The sequence below is a fragment of the Anabas testudineus genome, chromosome 1, assembly GCF_900324465.2.
Source record: "Anabas testudineus chromosome 1, fAnaTes1.2, whole genome shotgun sequence".
In the NCBI taxonomy this organism is placed as follows: domain Eukaryota; kingdom Metazoa; phylum Chordata; class Actinopteri; order Anabantiformes; family Anabantidae; genus Anabas; species Anabas testudineus.
Genome location: NC_046610.1, coordinates 20639863 through 20658474, shown reverse-complemented (window position 1 = coordinate 20658474; position 18612 = coordinate 20639863). Strand labels below are relative to the sequence as shown.

At 42.3% G+C, this 18612-nt stretch overlaps 1 protein-coding gene across 1 annotated transcript; it reads left to right on the top strand.

Moving 5' to 3' along the window:
* Window positions 1-1674: 1674 nt before the first annotated feature.
* LOC113162121 (girdin-like) lies at window positions 1675-18584 on the top strand. Its single transcript, XM_026360136.1, has 30 exons — window positions 1675-1912; window positions 2089-2228; window positions 2309-2400; window positions 3893-3998; window positions 5118-5187; window positions 5847-5905; window positions 5989-6072; window positions 6270-6410; window positions 6655-6827; window positions 7816-7897; window positions 8509-8667; window positions 9087-9233; window positions 9465-9609; window positions 9852-10478; window positions 10562-10767; window positions 10871-11065; window positions 11301-11431; window positions 11529-11670; window positions 11751-11924; window positions 12320-12481; window positions 12648-12925; window positions 13011-13154; window positions 13249-13435; window positions 13635-13780; window positions 13914-14006; window positions 14486-14697; window positions 15475-15555; window positions 16130-16375; window positions 16535-16600; window positions 16927-18584. The coding sequence occupies exons 2-30, from the start codon at window positions 2166-2168 to the stop codon at window positions 18024-18026; spliced, it is 5511 nt and encodes a 1836-aa protein (XP_026215921.1). The 5' UTR covers window positions 1675-1912; window positions 2089-2165; the 3' UTR covers window positions 18027-18584.
* Window positions 18585-18612: the final 28 nt, after the last annotated feature.

Sequence of the window (18612 nt, the reverse complement as noted above, 5' to 3'; positions counted from 1 at the left end):
CAGCTACAGTGAAGTACCAATTTGACTCAGTAACAGGAAGCCAAGTCACAGTAATAGTATCTAACTACTTCATAAGTTGTTGACTGTTATGTGAGCATGTACTGCTGCATGAATATTGAAAGCAATATTGTACAAAGTATAGTATGCACTATGACGAGCGATGTGATGATTATAAATTCAACACATGTAAATTCCATAAACAAATCCCACCTAACTCCCCAAAGTACGTGATGTTGCAGCATTCAGCTGCTTTGATGCTACATTAAAATGCCTGCATTTGTAATGGATTGCATTTCTTGAATGAAACACATGGGCTCATGCAGTGTAGGTTTACAGATACAACAGCTGTTAATCATCTCATTGAAAATTTCCATCTGTCTTTCTAAAATAAAATAAAAATCTTCTCTTTTTTTTTCTAATTGTTGCTGCATTCATTTTAGTAACACCACACAGGGAGCATGTGGCCATCGTTTAATCTACAGCTCTGTTCCCTGCAGAGAACAGGGAGACTTTGATGGCTGTGTTTTGCCTTTTGCTTAATTTGGTTCCGATTTTACAGAAAGTAATTAGCATCGACTAATGCAATGCATCTCAGCTGTTCTACATATTTTCTTTTTATCTGAGCCACTAACAAGCTCTAAGTTACTTACTCACTGTGGCCTTTTGCGTGTGGTGATCTTGTTGTATAATTGACTGTAAATAAAGGGCTTCACAGTTCTGATATAATTAAGAGAAAGACAAAAATGCATATCTGCAGGAGGTCAATGGGTACAAGATAATGTTCTCAAATTATATCCACCACAAAAGAGTGGACCCAGCACAATTTTTTTAAACAGTACAACAATAATAATTTCAACATTGAAATTGCCTCATTACAAAACAAAGCAACTATCATGTCCAATACATACATTTATACATAAACTGCATTTTATTGCAGCTAACATCAACTAATTTACGAGTAGTTTAATCGATATCTGCCTCCAATTTAACTATTGTAAAATAGTAAACTGTAAAGTGTGGTCCGTTGACTTTTTTTTGGTGAATATACATACTGTATATAAAATATATATATAAAAATATGTTTTGTTGTTGAGAAACAGCTAACGTCTGTCATGTATATCTATGAACGTGTCATGCATTTTGCACATGTGCACCTTTTAAATAACACATTTATGAGGAACTTAGAATTTATTCATTTTATTTTATAATTATTAACTTGATTGTATTTATTGTTGGTGAAAGGTTGCAGTGTAGTTTATCAGACAGTTCCAATCTTTAACACAAGGTGGTGCTGTGGCATCATCACTTAAACTGCCTCTGGCAAACAAAGTTTGGCAGGAGTTATTATTCAGAATGAAGAACATCATCACATTTAACTATATCTGTCTGGACCGAGAGAACGGGAGTGAACCTTTAAGCTGTTTGCTTTCATTAAATAAATCAGGAGAGTAGAAGTCGTCGATGCACATGTTTGAACGTCTTTATCCTGTGATGATGGCTCCTGATCAGCTTTCTGAACAGCAAGATGTCATCTCCATCCACGAGGCTGACAGTTGCTTTTGTTGTCTGGTGGGAGGCTGCAGCTGATGGGCCGTCGTCATGGTGACAGATTAAAGGCAGAGATATTTCTGATGTCTGTGCTGCAGTGTCTTCAAACTGTGGACCAGGAGTGTGCATTTCATTTAAAGGTGTCCAGACGGAAACTCAAGAGCGGAAGTAGCTGATAGCAAATCCATGACTGAACTGGCTTTTGGATGTGTGTGTTTTTTAAAGGAGTCACTCACAGTCCGCATCGGTGCTAAGTCTTTCTGTGGGGCGAGCAGGGAAGCTGGGAGGAAGAGGAGGAGCAGGAGGGGTTGCTGGGGACTGACGGCAGATGCCTTTGCAGCAGAGGACCAAGGAGGATGCGAGAGTAAGTGTGTGTGCGTGCGTGTGCGTGCGTGTGCGTGTGGTGTTGCGGGACAAAATGCGGAGCAGATCTCTGAGCGCTGACTTGTAGACGTTCAAAACCTTAGCGCACAGGAGAAGTAGTTTGAAACGAGATGGACGGGACGACTGGCTCCCTCCTGAGGGAAATGTTGTTTGCAGGTTGCTAACAGTCCCAGCTGTGGATTGAAACACCTGGGATCATCTGTTGGGATTTGTCGACCACGACCTCGGTGACGATGGACGCTGGAGTTCTTCTGCCCTGTGTGGACCAGTTCATGCTGAGCCCACTTGTCACTTGGGTAAGTGATGCAGAAAGCTCTGACTTTCTGCCAACAACAGTGATCTCAGCCTCTCATCCTGTGTCCTCTTTGTTATTCAGGTGAAGACGTTTGTTCCTAATGATGCCGCCGTGCACTTGGACTTCACTGAGCTACTGGATGGAGTCTTTTTGAATGACATAATGACCCAAATGTAAGTTCACCACTTTATACCAGCCTTGTTCCCACAGCTTGTGTTTCATGTGTTTGCTTTTCCCAATGTGGGTTATGAACTGTGTCCAGATGGATGACCAGATAAGTAGGCTGGGTATGAGTCTGTTGGCTGTCACAGACTTGGTGCCGCATCTGTCACCGAGTTATGATTAACACCGGGGTTTTAAGAGAAAAGGCCTGAATGACGAATCAGTTGTTGTGTGCGGGTCAAACAGGAGTCATGTCTGTTTTGAAGTAGTTGTCTTCTCCTGCGTTCTCTACGGCGGCTTGATTCAGCATCAAACGTCTGCTAACATTCTCATCCAGGCACCAACAGTACCGGCTTTGTCACATTGCAGCAATAAAGGGCATCTTTGTATTCTGCAGCAGTCTTTAAATGCAACTTCCTCTTGACTTCCAGGTTAGGGTTAGAACTGGCGTTAAAGTTATGCATAGCATACAGTGAATTGCTGATTAGACATCGACATATAATGAGTGGAGTTGCCAAGACGTGAGGGGCATCATACCATGTCAGGACGCTACTTAAGAGATTATAATTTGGTTGCCTTATGTCGAACAGGAATTACCCTGACCCTTACCAGCTGATGGTCATCTGTCAGTTTGCATTCATGTCCAGGACTTCTGTGAGCTGATAGGTGGTGACACTCTGAGAGTTTAACTTTAGTGTTAGAACGAAAAGACTCTTACTGTAGAAACCCCCCTAAACCTTAAGACTTGCAAAGAAAAGGTAAAGAAACATTTGATAAAAGATGACCCAGTGAACTTGTGGATAATGCTGTCTAGCCACCCCAAGTCTACAGTATCCATTTATCCCACTTATCCCCCAGGATCTCAATAACCAGCCCTAAATGCAAAATAATGCTGCGCCAAGGGGAGGGGAAGAGGCGGGATAATCCCCTGGATTGGAAGACCCTCTGGGATTAGGCCCTTGTTGCTGGTGTTTCGTGCCACTGGGACACAGATGGGAGGGAGCTGGAGAGACAGAGACAGGAGAGACAGAGACAGGAGAGACAGCCCAGAGAGGAAGACGTGCAGGCTAGAAATTAAATGGGGAACGTCTCTCTGTCTCCAGTCTTTTATTTCACAAAGGTCCAATATCTTGACCACAAGGTGAAGTCTGACCTACAACAGCACCGAGGCCCCATGAATGATCACACTCTGGCTATAGTATGTGACAGTTCAGCCCCAGACTACAGCAGGCTCCAGCCAACAGCCCAAGGGTCCAACTAAAGGATTTCTTTGAGGTGGAAAGTCTAATGCCCCCCCATTTGGCTTAGAAACAGTCCAGTTTGGTGTCTGAAAGGAATGACGTCACACATGCTAAAGTTAGGCATGAATAGAGACCTCATACATGTTTTCATGGGGAGTCCCGAGCCAAGACTTGAAGTTGCCCGACTCCAGTGGCTGCTATTTGTTTCTTTGTTTGTGAGTGGCAGAAATATCACTGGCTGTATTTTGTTTCCCATCCCCAGAAATCCCTCAGTTACACCTCAGGGTTCAAATAAAGTTAGCAGGGATCCAAGTCAGAGAATCCAGAACCTGAACTTCCTTGTGCAGCAAATCAAGACATTTTATCTGGTGAGTTGAAGCTGATTTCTCCCGTTCCCCAGTCAAATAATATGTTATTTAATGTGCAGGCTGCTACACTTTCTTTAACTCTACATATCAGATTAGAATATCTAAACATTTGAGTCGAATTCTACCTCAACGTCTTCAAAATCTTCCTCGTAGTGCGTCATGCACGTATGTGCACATCACATCGCGTAGCTGGTAGCGCTTGTGTCCCGGGAGATCAACCCAGCTCTTAAGATGCATGCCCTAAATATCAGCCATGTAAACATCTGTGTAATCAGCACAGGAGCGAGGTTAGAGCTCAGAACAGAGCCACAGCAAAGCTGCAGTCAGAGCCACAGATAGAGATTTAAAGTCACGATGGGCCGACACACCACTGAGATTTCAAGCAAGCTTTGATTTTCTTTCAGTGTGTAAGCAATTAACTAAACACTTATAAAAGAGGGCTGTGTAATTTATGCCACCACAGATGAGTTTTTACCATAATCAGCACATCTAATCATTGTTTTCATCTGTTGTTTCTCTGAACAGTCACACACTTACTTTAGGTTACAGTATGAGTAAACGTCATGTTTATGCTGGTTGTATTTAGTATTTGTTTTTGAGTTTATTAATGCCAGTCTCTTAGAAAAAACATGAGGAAAATTAAATCATTTCAGGCTTATTTACTCATATTAAAATAATCCTTAACTCAGTCTTTTGAAAGAATATTTGTGGTAGGTGTATGGGCAGCTGTGGTAATCCTTGTTATGAGAAGCTATTACCAGTCACTTAGGCTGCTCACACCTCAGCACACATAGTGCTCTAACATGACCTTATAGCTGAAAACGGAGCGGAACCAAACAGTTTTGGAGGATTTCACCACTGCACCAGGGAAACTGACTCTGTCATCGACCCATTCACAACACATATCCATTTCTTGGCTGCAGTTCTATACATGTGTTCAAACAGCTGCTATGTGCTGTACATACATACCCTCCTGTCCATTCACAAACTTTGGCTAGGCCACAACTGTTTTGCATATTCTGCCCATCTGCACACCAAACTTTTAGTTTGACCAAATGTGCATATCCTTTTCTCAACCACTCTTGTTTCATTCTCTTTCTGTTTTTTCGTTTTTTTCAGGACCATCTGAGACAGTTAATCGTGATTCCTTTGCCAAGTGTGTTGCTGCTTGGCAGGGCTCCTTACTGTGGTATGCTCTTAAAGAAAACTCAAGTATTCCTCATCTCTTTTTTTCTACTGAAGCTTGAAGCCTTTCTACTGAAGCTTGATTAGCTACTGATACTCAGTATGCACTTGGTACTGGTAAAATGGGCCTGGATCAGTTTTATCTGTTAATTAATTCATATATCTGTGTAAAAATAAAGGGTTTAATTCAAAATTGGGGCATCCCCAAATAGTAATATATATATATATATATATATATATATATATATATATATATATATATATATATATATATATATATATATATATATATATATATATATATATTGTATATAGTAAAATTAAATTGCATTTAAGAAACGATATTTAGAACAAATTAAAATCCTCTAAATACAGATCAATGAAAGGTTGCACTAAAGAGGCATCACAGCACTGTAAAGTGAAATGCTTGCAGTATTTTGTTCCAGACAGACTGTCCTCGCTGTTCCTGATACAGTTTAAATTCAATTGCACTCTATCAGTCTGATAACCACACTGGCTTGTGACGATAAGGCTTTGGCAAGTGATGACCCAAATTCACCAGGCAGCGCTTTGTTCAACTTAAATCCATGTCTGCAGCTCTCACTACATCAATCTGATAAATTTGGTTTCAGACAATGAACTTTTTTTTTTCATTCCCTACAGAACAGAGTCTGGAGGAAATGAAGAAACTTTTGCTTTTACTGTTGGGATGTGCAGTCCAGGTAAAAAACAATCAGCTATCTGATGTTTCAGATCAGAAAATTACCTCTTAGCTAAAGTCAAAACCATTTATTTTTATTTTCAGTGTGAGAAGAAGGAGGAGTACATTGAGAAGATCCAGACACTTGACTTTGACACTAAAGCTGCCATAGCTGCACATATCCAGGAGGTATTGGAATGTACAAACATGTAAATCAGTTTGTGTAGTAATAATAGTGTCTGAGGAAATAAAGAATACAGTGAATATAGTAGGTGTTACAACCAGCAGAAACCTGTTAGCTAAATATGTCCCTAGAAACAGAGCACTGTGTTTTCACTTCCCCTGTTATCCCTGGTACCCTGACATTCTCCTCCCATGTTTACCAGTTGACCCACAGTCAGGAGAATGTGTTGGACCTGCAGTGGTTGGAGTCCAGTGAGATGCACCCAGATGAACTGGAGGCTGTAGCAAGGAACATGGCCAAACACCTCCAACACTTGCTGGACCAGAGGGACACCCATCTGGATGTACCCTCGCTTTTTTTGTTTGTTTTCTTTTGCTAATGTATTTTTAAGTAAATTTGGCAACTTATTGTAAACCCACATATAATCCAAACTGAAGTTGTACATATATTTGTATTTGGAGTATAAAAAGGCATAAATTGTCCATAATTAAGCAGTGAAAGTGTGAACAAGGTTAGTCAATAGTTATGTTACAGTTGTGTGTTAAAGGTCGTCTGTAACTGGTTGCATTTGTCCATTCTTTCTGCAGACAATAGCAGAGCTAATGCAGGAGAAGGAAGGTGTATCTAGCTTGCTCAGTAGCCCCTCCAGCCCTCAGTCTGCCAGCTACTCTCCCAACATGCAGCAGATGGGGACCCAGCAACACCTGGCGGTGGAGCTGGCTGACTCTAAGGCCAAGATCAGACGACTAAGACAAGAGTTGTGAGTACCAAGTGGGGAAGGATTTTTTTAATGCAGTTAAAAAAGACAGCAAGAGAGGGACAATAATATAAAAACATCCTCTGTGTTATAATATTTATATAACACAAAGTAATAACTTTTATGTTTGTAAATTAGTCAGTGTTCCTATGAATTATTGGTGTGTCTTTGTCCAGAATACATAATAATCACACAGTAAACACTTGTTGGTTGAAGTGTTATCTCTTGTTATAGTATGAGTTCCTTTTTGGAGTGGTTATTGGTAAAGAGGTAGCCTGTCCTATGTGGAGCTGCCAACGGAGAGAGAGGCAGAGGGAGACACTAGAGGATAAGAGAGGCCCCAGGGAGTTTGTCCCACATTACTGCCAGCTTGGCAGGTTCCATAGCTGTGCAATACCACTGACCCACATTGGCTCTGCAGTTCTGCGGACATTGCACACAAGTGCACAAATACACCCTCTAACCCCGATCCAATCAAGATGTTAGTTTTATCTTTGCTCTCCATCCCATCTTCTCTGCTATATTGTCCTCTCCTGTTAGAATGCTTAGATTCACATGCTGTTGCTTCTGAGCAAACACAATATAACTTAATCACGTATGGCTTAGCTTGCTCTTCCAAATGCCTTTGGCGTAAATGCAATACATGGATTCATCTGAATATAAACACTGTGTTTTTTTTTTTTATAGAATATGGTGTAATGACCTTTATTTTACAACCTTTATGACAGAATCAGTTATGTGTTGTTACTTACTTAAAGAATTAGAATTATTAGAAGTTATTAAAAGTAGAACCATGGCAGATGTTGCATTCGATTGTACAGGTGGACCTAATAAAGTGGTCAATAAGTAAACATATCCACTCAAAGTGGATATGGATATGTTCTTTTTATTTTTATGTATTTACGTTTAGATTCAAGTATTGTTGAAAAATAGTGAGTAGTGCACACTAACCTATCCACCTGCTTGTCTCTCTGCATCACAAACCCACCAGAGAGGAGAAGAGTGAACAGATGCTAGACTGCAGACACGAGCTGGACAACATGGAGGCAGAGCTGAAGCGAATCCAGCAAGAGGTTTGGGAGCAACATGCTTACCTTCTGCCCCTCTCTGCAGATTATACAGATTAATGCAAACAATAACATCATGCACGACACGTCTCCAATAACAGCTAATGTTCACATCAGAGATGTATGGATTTGACTTAAAAGGAGATTTTCCCAACTGATCTACAGCCCAACTGGCAATAAATTGCTGGAAATTAAAGCAGCATTGATCATTTCTTTTTGGAATTGGATGCAGTACAACAAGCTACTGTATAAACACAACACTTCAACAGAATAGTTGATGTGACTAACCTGTTAGCAAATAATCACATTAGATAGCCAAGACACATGACGCCAAATTAGTATTTATTCATTTAGAATTTGTGTTTTTGGCTACCAGACTTACGGACACACTGTTTTTGGTCTCTACTAACCCTATTCACATGTAAACATGCTATATGATCCATTGTTACAATAGACATTTTGATTAGATTAACTATAACAAATTTACACAATTAATAAGAAAGATGCTTGATGAGCCCCAACTTGGTTGAATACATTTCCTACAGTAAAGACGAGTTTAGATTGACTTTGCAAAGCTACATTTACTTTAGCTGTAGCTCTGTCTAAACCTATGCTAGAATTCCCAGCTGCTTGTGGATGCCCGTGCAGCCCGCACTTACCGTGATGAGTTGGATGCTCTGAGAGAGAGAGCCATCAAAGCAGACAAGCTGGAGAGCGAAGTGGGACGCTACAGGGAGCAACTGCACAAGATGGAGTTCTACAAGGCCAAAGTGGAGGTTGATGCAGTTTAAGTATTTTACCAGTAAATTCATTTTGTTTATATATGTTGGGAAACTCTGCACACTCTGACACTGCAGTAACATAATGAGGGTTTTTTAAAAATGATTCATCAGATGTTAGACAGTAGTACAGATCTTCATCTAAGTCAAGAGTATTAACAAATCTAATGTGCCTAAAATAATAACACAAAAATAATTCAGATGTTTTATGTCTTGTCTCTGTATTGAGAACAACCATAAAAACCTCATAGTGCTAGTGGAAAAAGTATGTGGAGGTGTGGACTAGAGCTACTGACAAAAAACACTTTTGGAGTTTGGTCCACACAAGAAGAATATGCTTACGTGAGCCATGCTTGGCCAAAAGGAGCCTGCCACTGTACATGTATTAATCTAAGAGTTGTATTTTTTTATTTCAGGAGGTGAAGGAGGATAACAGGGTACTACAAGAGACCAAAGAGGTGTTGGAAGATCAACTGGCAGGCTGGAGGGCACGATCCGATACAATCCACCAACTTGAGAAGCACAGTCTACTGCTGAAGGCCCAGGTCCACGACATGGAGCAGGTCAGATGTGTGCACATGAGAAACAGTCTTTGCTATCTTTTTGTTTCGCTGAACTAAGCTTCTTTCACAAATGACAACTGAAATCTGTAGTAATACAATTTAAAAACATCTAAAGTGATTTCAAACATCCATCAGCTCAGAAACATTCTAGTATAGTCCAGGCTTATGCTAATAACATGTAATAACTTACAATAACAACTTGGAATAACTTATCTCATTTGTCCACTTCAGGAGAGGGAGGCAGATCAGAGGCGCATTGAGGAGCTGCAGCAGGAGAACCTGGCTCTGTGTTTGGCTCAGAGGAGGAGCATGGAGGAATCCCAACACCTGGGCTGGGAGTTAGAGCAGCTCTCCAAGACCACTGAGAACTCCCAGGGTAAGAGATGTTTTTAAGATGGAGTCTAAGATTAAGGAACTATGCTAATAGTTGAGATGGATTTGGTGTGTAGGTGTGTACATGTATCTATTAGATATTGCCATCTCTTAAAAGACCTGGCAGGGTCCGGGTTTGTGCATATTCAAGGTGGAATCAGATCTGGAAAATGAAAAGCAAACTCACCAACAATGATTGCCATAGCCAACATCTCACCCTCTGTGATTTATTGTGTTTGTCTAAAGGCCAGCAGACTCTGAGCGAGGAGGTGAGTGAGAGGACTCGCAGTCGGATGCTCAAGCTGGAAAAAGAGAACCAAAGTCTCCTGAGGACCATTGAGGAACTCAGAGCTGCCTCGGTTAGCAACGGCACACAGTCCAAACACAGCTACAACCACGAGTGTGACCGTATCTGCAAGGTGGCCTGTAGCACTAACAACTGCACCTCATCAGTGACGTCATTACAAACTTCCTGCCCAAGTGTAGAAAACTTAAATCGAGATTTGAACTGCCATCAGCAACTGCACGCAGAAGAGTTGGAGAGAGTCCAGGGTGAGATCATCCACACAAGCAATTCCGACCTCCAAATTCAGGAGAAAGGACAGCTAGAGGACGGAATTAGAGGAGACCGTTTCAAAGAACTGATGTCTGATCTGGAAGTCTTAGAAAACAGTCACAATAGACTCCACTGTTTGGTCGGATCACATGATCGCTCCCCTGGCTCGAAGAGCAGCAGTCCCTGCCATGACAGCATCTTCACAGGTCTGCCAACGCGTTCCTCCTATGCCAGCAAGCACACCCAGAGGCTGGAGGCCAAGTGCAGGGCCCTGGACGCAGTTAATCAGCATCTACAGACTTCACTTGATAACACAGGTATGGTCTGTAGATCAACTAAACATTAAGCATTGACTGATACAAGGATAAAATGCTATATTCATTCTCTTTCATCTCTTTAGACCGGAAAGTTCAGTGTCTGGAGGCTGAGGTTCAGGAGCTTGAGGCAGAGAACCAGAGTCTGCAGGCCAATTTAGAGGAACTTCGCATCTCTGCACGACGACTGGAGCAACTGGAAACAGAAAAGCAGAGCCTGGAACAAGAAACTACAGCTCTGGAGAGAGATAAGAGGCAGCTGGATAAGGAGAATAGACGGCTACGCCAGCAGGTACAGTAGGTAGCCTTGTTGGCTAGGTCAGTGTCAGTGTCTTGCATTTTTGGAAGATTTGCATTTAATAATGTGCCTTCTGTTCTACCTTCCTGTGTCTCAGGTTGAAATCCAGGAAGCCAACTTAGACAGCAGTAATGCCTGCATGACCAGCTTGGAAAGAGAGATGCGTTTTCTAGTGAAGGAAGTGGAGGGGTTAAGGGAGACTGCTGAAAGGGTTAAAGGCCTGGAAAGAGACAACAGAGAACTGACCAAGCAGGCTGCTATCGACCAGAGGACACTGGCCACCCTGAGAGAGGTGAGAGGAGATCATCTGTGCTGTCTAGTTTACGCTGACTAAATAGAAGCATATGCCCCGAGGGACCCTGACATACTGAATGCACTGTTTCTCCAGAGATCATTAAACAGCAGCGAGGCTCCTGTGTGTGGCAGAACCCCGAATCAAATGGTTACTGCATGTTTTAGGTTTTGCAAATGAAAAGATTGAATGTGTGTTAACTTCCAAAAATTCAGTGTATACTGTCCTCATTTAGGAGCTTGTGAATGAGAAGCTGAAGTCTCAGCAGACAGACAATGAACTGGAGAGGTTGACCCATGAGCTGGAGACGAAGGTCTTGAACCACGACAGTCTACAGCAACCTGAAGAAGAGACACCAGACAACAGGTACTCACATTCTGCTTGGAGGTAAATGCCAGAGTGTGGTTGCTTTATCCTGTGTCATTTAGAGAGAATATTTCACAAGTGTGTTCTTTCCATGCAGCAGGTTCAAGATGCTGGAGTCAGAGTTGGCACTGTCCCTGAAAAAGTCTCTTCAGATCAAAGAGGACAAGATAGCTGCCCTGGAGGCTCGTCTGGAGGAATCGTCCGCCCTGAACCAGCAGCTACGCCAGGACCTCAAAACTGTAAGTTGTCTCACAAATCTGAGCTTTACAGGTCTGTTAGTTACTTTGAATAGAGAAGTCAACCCTATTTCATCCCACAGGTGAAGCTGAGCTATGAGGCCTTGCAGCAAAGACAGGAGGAGGAGTGGACATTGTCTATCACTAGCCCTCCCAGAGAGACTGGCAAGGCAATGAGTGAATGGCTGCGCGAAAGCCAGGAGGCTACAAAGGAACTGCTGAAGCTCAAAGACCGCCTCATTGAAGTGGAGAGGAACGTAAGTGACAGGCCTCTGCTGTCCTATAGAATGACCAGTACACTGTAGTATTAAATTAGACCATGGGTTCCTTTACATGACAGAATAACCTTTAGATGCCAAAAATAATCTGTATGTGCACACATATTCTAGCAGCATAAAAACAAACAAACAAACACATTACTACTGGTTATGATTTCTTTTGTGTAAACAGCTGCAGTTCACAAGAATTTGAACAACAGGCTCACTGTAAAAGGCTAGGTTAACAATATATAGTAGTATAACAATATATAGTAGTATAACAATATATAGTAGTATAACAATATATAGTACTATAACAACATATCTCTTCTCCTCTCCTCTCCTCTCCTCTCCTCTCCTCTCCTCTCCTCTCCTCTCCCCCTTCTCATGCCCAGAATGCAACTCTGGAGGCAGAGCGCCAGGCTATGCAGACCCAGCTGAAGCAGCTGGAGAGTCAGTCCAACAGTCAGCAGGCTCAGATCCTCGCCCTGCAGAGGCAGGCTGCCTCACTGCAGGAGAACAACACAGCTCTGCAGATACACAATGCTAACCTGCAGGTACCAGTACAATACACACAATTCTCTGTATTACAGGTTACATAACAACTCCCACGAGGTTCTCTGTTAAGCCTTTACACTGATGTTTCCCCACCACACTCCTAAGCCACTGATACTACTTTAACTTAACTTTAACACCTAATGAATTTGGCCTCTTTTCCTCCAGGTGGAGAAATCCACGCTGAACTCACAGAGCGCCTCCCTCATGGCCCAGAATGCTCAGCTGCAGCAGCAGAAGTCCGGGACAGAAAGTGAGCGGGACAGTGCCGTACGGGAACGCGACGAGCTGCGCGGTGTCAACGAGCAGCTATTACGTGACCACGAGCGGCTGGCAGCTCTGCACGAACGGCAAGCAATGGAGTATGAGGCTCTGATGGGCAAGCATGGCTGCCTGAAGAACGCCCACCGCACACTGGAGCTGGAGCATCGCACACTGCAAGACAGGTAGGGGGAGAGGAGAGACAGCTAGAATCATCAGCCCATTATGGTATGAGAGAGCTGCATGTTCACGTGCGTGTGTGATATTTAGATACAATAGCCTGTTGCAGCAGCGGACCAAGCTAGAGGACCTGGAGAAAGCCCTGAAAGAGGAGCAGATGAGGATGGCTCTGGAAAAAGAACAGCACAGGACCACTGCTGCTGAATGTTACAGGCTCCGTGATGAGAAAGACTGGTGAGGAGCCACGCGTGCACATAAACACACACTCTGGATCCCACGCACACTGATGCGCACACTGACTAATGCTCACCTTAACATCTTTTTTAAGGCTGAACCAGACATACCGTCAGCTTCTTAATGACAATGAGCTGCTGACAGCAGATCACAAGCAGCTCAAGAGCCAGCTGAATGAGGCCAAACTGGAGCACACTTGGCTGGAGGCGGACTTTTCCAAGCTCAAAAAGGAGTTCCAGCAGCTGGACATCACCTCCACAAAGCTTAACAACCAGTGTGAAGTATGGACATTTTGTGACTGCTTCTTAACCTCAGCTCACAGAAAAATCACTCACTCATGCGACATAAGATTAAATGACTAATGACTAATTGTATTGCAATTTTATTATGTACTCTGAACTTGCAAATTAAGAATTACTGGACAACGTGCATTATGACTACATACTTACATGTATGCATATATGTCTGTGCGATATTTAGTTGCTGAGCCAGTTGAAAGGAAACCTGGAGGAAGAGAATCGCCACCTGCTCAGCCAGATTGAGACCCTGATGCTGCAGAACCGAACCTTGTTGGAGCAGACCATGGAGAGCAAGGATTTGTTTCATGTTGAAGAGCGACAGTACATGTGAGCACCACCGTGACAAATACCATGACAAGACAATGTAGCAGTGAAGATCTGATCTGTTGCTGTCGTTTACAGCGTGTTGTCGAACAGTATTTTGTTAATAGGCTAAAGTCTGTTGCACGCTTTTGTTCAGTGACAAGCTAAATGATTTGAGGAGGCAGAAGGAGAAGCTCGAGGAGAAGATAATGGACCAGTACAAGTTTTATGAGCCATCACCTCCTCGCAGGTAAGTTGCCTATAGCAGTGATAACTGCGCTTGTATAAGTAAAGCTTCTAATTGTAATGGAGTCTGAAGTTACATTATCTAACTTCACGTACATTACAGTCCATATACGCTAAAAAGTTATTTGATCAAGCATATGCACTTTGTGGTTAATAGACTCCCCTTTGGATCCACATTAACTGTTTGTTTTTTATTTTTTTATTAACTGTTTGTTTTGTTTTTTTGGAAAAAAAAAGTTGGAAAAAAATGATACTGATGACCACAGTTTCCATAATTTATAGATAGTACCACCTTTCTAACACAGCTGCTCTTCATTAATTTGTAGTTGTGTGTCAACTCTATCTTTCATTGGTCCACTATGGTTACCAGCTAGTCGTTAACTGTTGTTAAATTGTTCTATAAACTTAGTTGGATAATGATTGTATATAGGTTTGTTACTGTTACTACTTTTCACATACTCTTGTAAATCTGCTCTTCCACAGACGTGGAAACTGGATAACTCTGAAACTGAAGAAGCTGATGAAGTCCAGCAGCCGTGAGCATGGACCTGAGCGCCCACCAACCCCTACACACTCGGGTGTCACAGAGCAACCTCTTTCTAGCTGTGACAACAGCTCCTTCGTCAGTTTGGATGGCTCTGGAGGGTCAGCCTCCACCTCAGCAGGCGATACCACTTCACCCCAACGTAGCAGCAGTGAGTATGACCAGCATGAGCTCACCACATCACTTCCTTTGATTTAGTACTGTCAAAGTACTAAAACCCTCCATTTACTGCTTCAGCCACAGACCAGGAAGTAAGATGATCATCAGAGGCAGGGCATTCAGTGTGTTCCTATAAGGTTCAGCTTGCATCCAGAAGATAGGGAATCATGAATGAAGCAGGAGCCATGGGTGTTTCATCTGCATGTGTTGCTTCATTTGAAGGACAGACATCCTCTCATTATTTGAGAAATCTACTCACTCTAGTTCAATCTTTGTTAAGGAGGCACAAAAAACAAATAAGTAATAAGTAACTTGCTTCTGCACTGTTTCCTCATGCATTTCTTTGCTTCATTGTCCTGAAAATATTTTTTTCCTCAGCTTTAATAAGTGAAACAATGTTTGAAATGTGACATCAGGAAAAAATGAAAAACATTCAAATATTCTCACATTTGGGCTTATTTGTTTCTTTCATTAAATTATATACACAACAAATAGATTTTTTTTTAAAAAGGTTCATTTATGAAAAATAATAGATATTTTCCATCACATTTGGTGTTTTTAAAAGCAAGCATATGTTGTGTGTCCAGAGTGTCATTCTTCCTAATGCATGAAGGGTCTAAACTTTCCTCAACAGTCCTCAATATGTCTTCCTTGTGTGTTTCTCTTGTCTTTACGTCTTTCTTCACTCCTTGCATCCCTCCTGACTTCCTTCCTTACCTTGTGTTTTTCCTCCCGTTCCTACCTCTACCTCCCATGTGCTGTTAAAAAGCTCCACTGAAAAAGTTTCCCCGTATGAGGAACAGGCTGAAGGACAGAGACAGAGTCAAGTCACTCTTCCGTCGTTCAATGTGTAAGAAAGACTTCGGGCCAGTGTCTACCATCATCTTGACTGTAGCCTTTTATTTAACTCCTAACTTGAGTTTTTATTCATTTTAATCATCACATGCCACATCACTGATATCATAACACTAGCTTAAAAAGTATTTATCGTAGTCAACGAGGTGTAAACTTAGCTCTCATATGTTTGTAATGTGTCCATTCATGCCAACTTCATGTGGCAATAAGAATTTTAAATTATTTGTTGTGATATAGCAGATTTAAGTGTATGCAGCAGTGGCTATATTTGAAAGCAATTCTGGGTCATTTATTAGAGCAACGGAGGTCAAGGATATACTGCATTGCAAGAGGACAGTGGTGCTGCATGAGCTCTGCCATGACAGGAGCCAGCTGTGGTGTAGGGAAATGATACATTCAGTATAATGGAGTATAAAAAAGCAGGGGGTCTGTGGAGAAAACCAGGCATCTGTGTGTCCACATTGTCCATGATTCAGGAAAAACCTTCATAACTTACTTGACCAGTTCACGTGTCTATCCCGTCCCTCATCCATCTTCCACTTCCTCAATTCCTTGGTCCAACATTGCAGCCCTAAGCAGCTTGGCGCTCCCCTCCACCAGGCTCCAGGAAAAAAGCTCACAGCAGCCGGAGGGGTCTTACGATGATGTGGAGGACAGGAAGGATGCACCGACCTCATCCCTCACTACTTCCATCTTGTCTGTCCTCCACTTTCAACATCCCACCACCCTGCCATCTGACCATCTCCACTCCATCTCCACCACACTCACTGATACCGGTGAAACTGTTCCAGATGTTTCTGAGCTCTGGGTGACAGGTAGAAACATCTGTCATTGTCATTTTCATTAGTTAGAAACTAGAACAAAGTGCACAGGACATGGAGTGAATGTAACACTCTTCTGTTTTTTTGTTTTTTTTTTTGTGTTTTATGTGTACAAGCTAGAACTCGAGTGATTTCTCATTTCATGCCCTACAGACAAAGATTCAAATGATAGTGCTGTGCCATCTGGATTTGACGACAACGACGAGCTGCAGAATCACGGTAAAACCCTCTCGTTTAGAGGATTCAGCATGCATACAGATGTATTACCAGCTCAGGAATTAGAGTAAATCCATCAAATTGCAATCATGACCTTGTTTCATATTAATCTCTATGCTGACTGCAAGGGCCAACAACTGTAGGATTTTATTCTGCTGCCCCCTGTTGGTCATAAAGAACTCTTTATACATCTGGAAAATGTGTTTGAGACAGAAAGAAAGAAATATATGTATATATTTATATTTTTTTTCTCTTCAAGTATATATATATATATATATAATTGATCTGTATAGTAGCTCTTTATAAAAACAGTTGCAATCTCTTTGCAGGACTGAATGGTGTCCAGAGTCGAGCCCAAAGTGAGAGTAGCGGTGAGTTCAGCCTCAGCCTGGAAAATGAGCCATGGTCAAATGGCAGCAGCCCCGTCCAACAGCCCCCATCACGCCATTCCTCCTCCTCTTACCAGGCCCCCAGTGATACCTCTACCCCCCAGCACACACAGAAACAGCAGCATAAGGATAAAGCTTCTACCATGCCCATTGCCATCAGTCAGAATTCTGATCACCCATCTATACCAAAACAGAAAGATCCTGGTGCCACTCAGGACTTCTGGCTCACCAGGGGTACAAAGAGCATCAGGATGGGGTCGAGAGGGAAAGTGACACGTCGCTCGTCAGATTCAGGGGGTACAGTCAAAAAGAACACGGGCATGAATTCAAATTCAAGCTGTGTAAGAGCAGAAACCACCCGAGCCTCAGCTTGTTCACCGATCACAGTTCTCTATGTGCAGGGGAAGTCATCATCAATGTCTGGCTGCCTTAACTGTTTCTCCACTCCCCTTGGGAAAGAGGGGAGAGTGAAAGGGTCTAGGTCTCCTAAAAGTCTCCCCCGTGCCAGTAGTGTTATTTCAACAGCCGAGGGTTCATCCCGGCGTTCCAGTATCAACAGTGACTGCAGGGTGGCAGTCAAGACTGAGTCTCTCCAAACCCGGGGCTCAGTAGAATGCAATGATCAGGAGGAACCAGCGAGTCAGAATCAACAACTAGGCCCAGACAGTAGAAACAGTGAGCCTGAGCCAGTTGCCCCAGTCAAACCTCCCAGAGACCCAACAGTCATAGATCCCACAGACCAAACAAAATCCCCTGTGCAGGAGTCAGTTTTTGGCTCCTCATTCACTTTCAATTCGGTTTTCTCAAACACGATCTTCAGTGATGCCGTGGTCGCTGCTGTGACTAATTTGGATGCACTTGACAACAACCAGACTCTCTTCTGTCTGAATCCATCTCTGGTGTACAACAGTTCACTCGAGGGCCTGGGGCCCTCTCCTATCGCACCTCAAACACTTCTAAATGTGGAAAATGAACAGAGTCAGAATGCAGAAGATGCCGCCAGACTGGAAGAGAAGGACAAGCCTGTAGCAACTGCATAAAAGCAGCTGTTACACCTTTGAATATTATTCAAACAAAGCAGATGGTTACAATGTAAAGGTGGATAAAATCTATGGAAGCACACAACAGAAATCACTCTAATTGAATTATATCTTAAAAGGTGTGTTCAATTAAAAAAACATGTTTAGACACTGTTGGTTAAGATTTTTTTCAAAATGCATTTGTATTATTAACAGCTTTTCTTACATCTTACATCCAGTATACCCGAGTAACAGAAATTCACAGTATTATGTTTTTGTTTGCATTTTGCACTGGTTCTGAATAATATACTAAAACAATACATTCATTTTTGCCCGTTAAGAATATTGATGTAGTAACTTAAGACTGTTTACCTTTACCACCTTGACAGTTCTGTGTCGTGTATGTTTGTGTTTGCCAAAACTGTTTCTATTTATGACCTTCTGCTACCAAACTATTATTATATGTTGCTGTCTCTTAGATTTAAATTTGAGACTGAGGGAAAATGTGGTGTTCACATGTGAAATAAATGTGTAAATCTTGTAACATATGATGTGTTCCTGAATGCTATTTTCCCTTGAATAAAGAAGACAGACTATCTGTGTTGTA

What these genes read in the sequence shown, in the direction of transcription:
- LOC113162121 (XM_026360136.1), top strand. Translation starts at nt 2,166, where the DNA reads ATGGACGCTGGAGTTCTTCTGCCCTGTGTGGACCAGTTCATGCTGAGC. An exon ending in TGGCAGGGCTCCTTACTGTG is followed by an intron (nt 5,188 to 5,846) that starts GTATGCTCTTAA and finishes CATTCCCTACAG; the next exon opens with AACAGAGTCTGGAGGAAATG. An exon ending in TCATTGAAGTGGAGAGGAAC is followed by an intron (nt 11,925 to 12,319) that starts GTAAGTGACAGG and finishes TCTCATGCCCAG; the next exon opens with AATGCAACTCTGGAGGCAGA.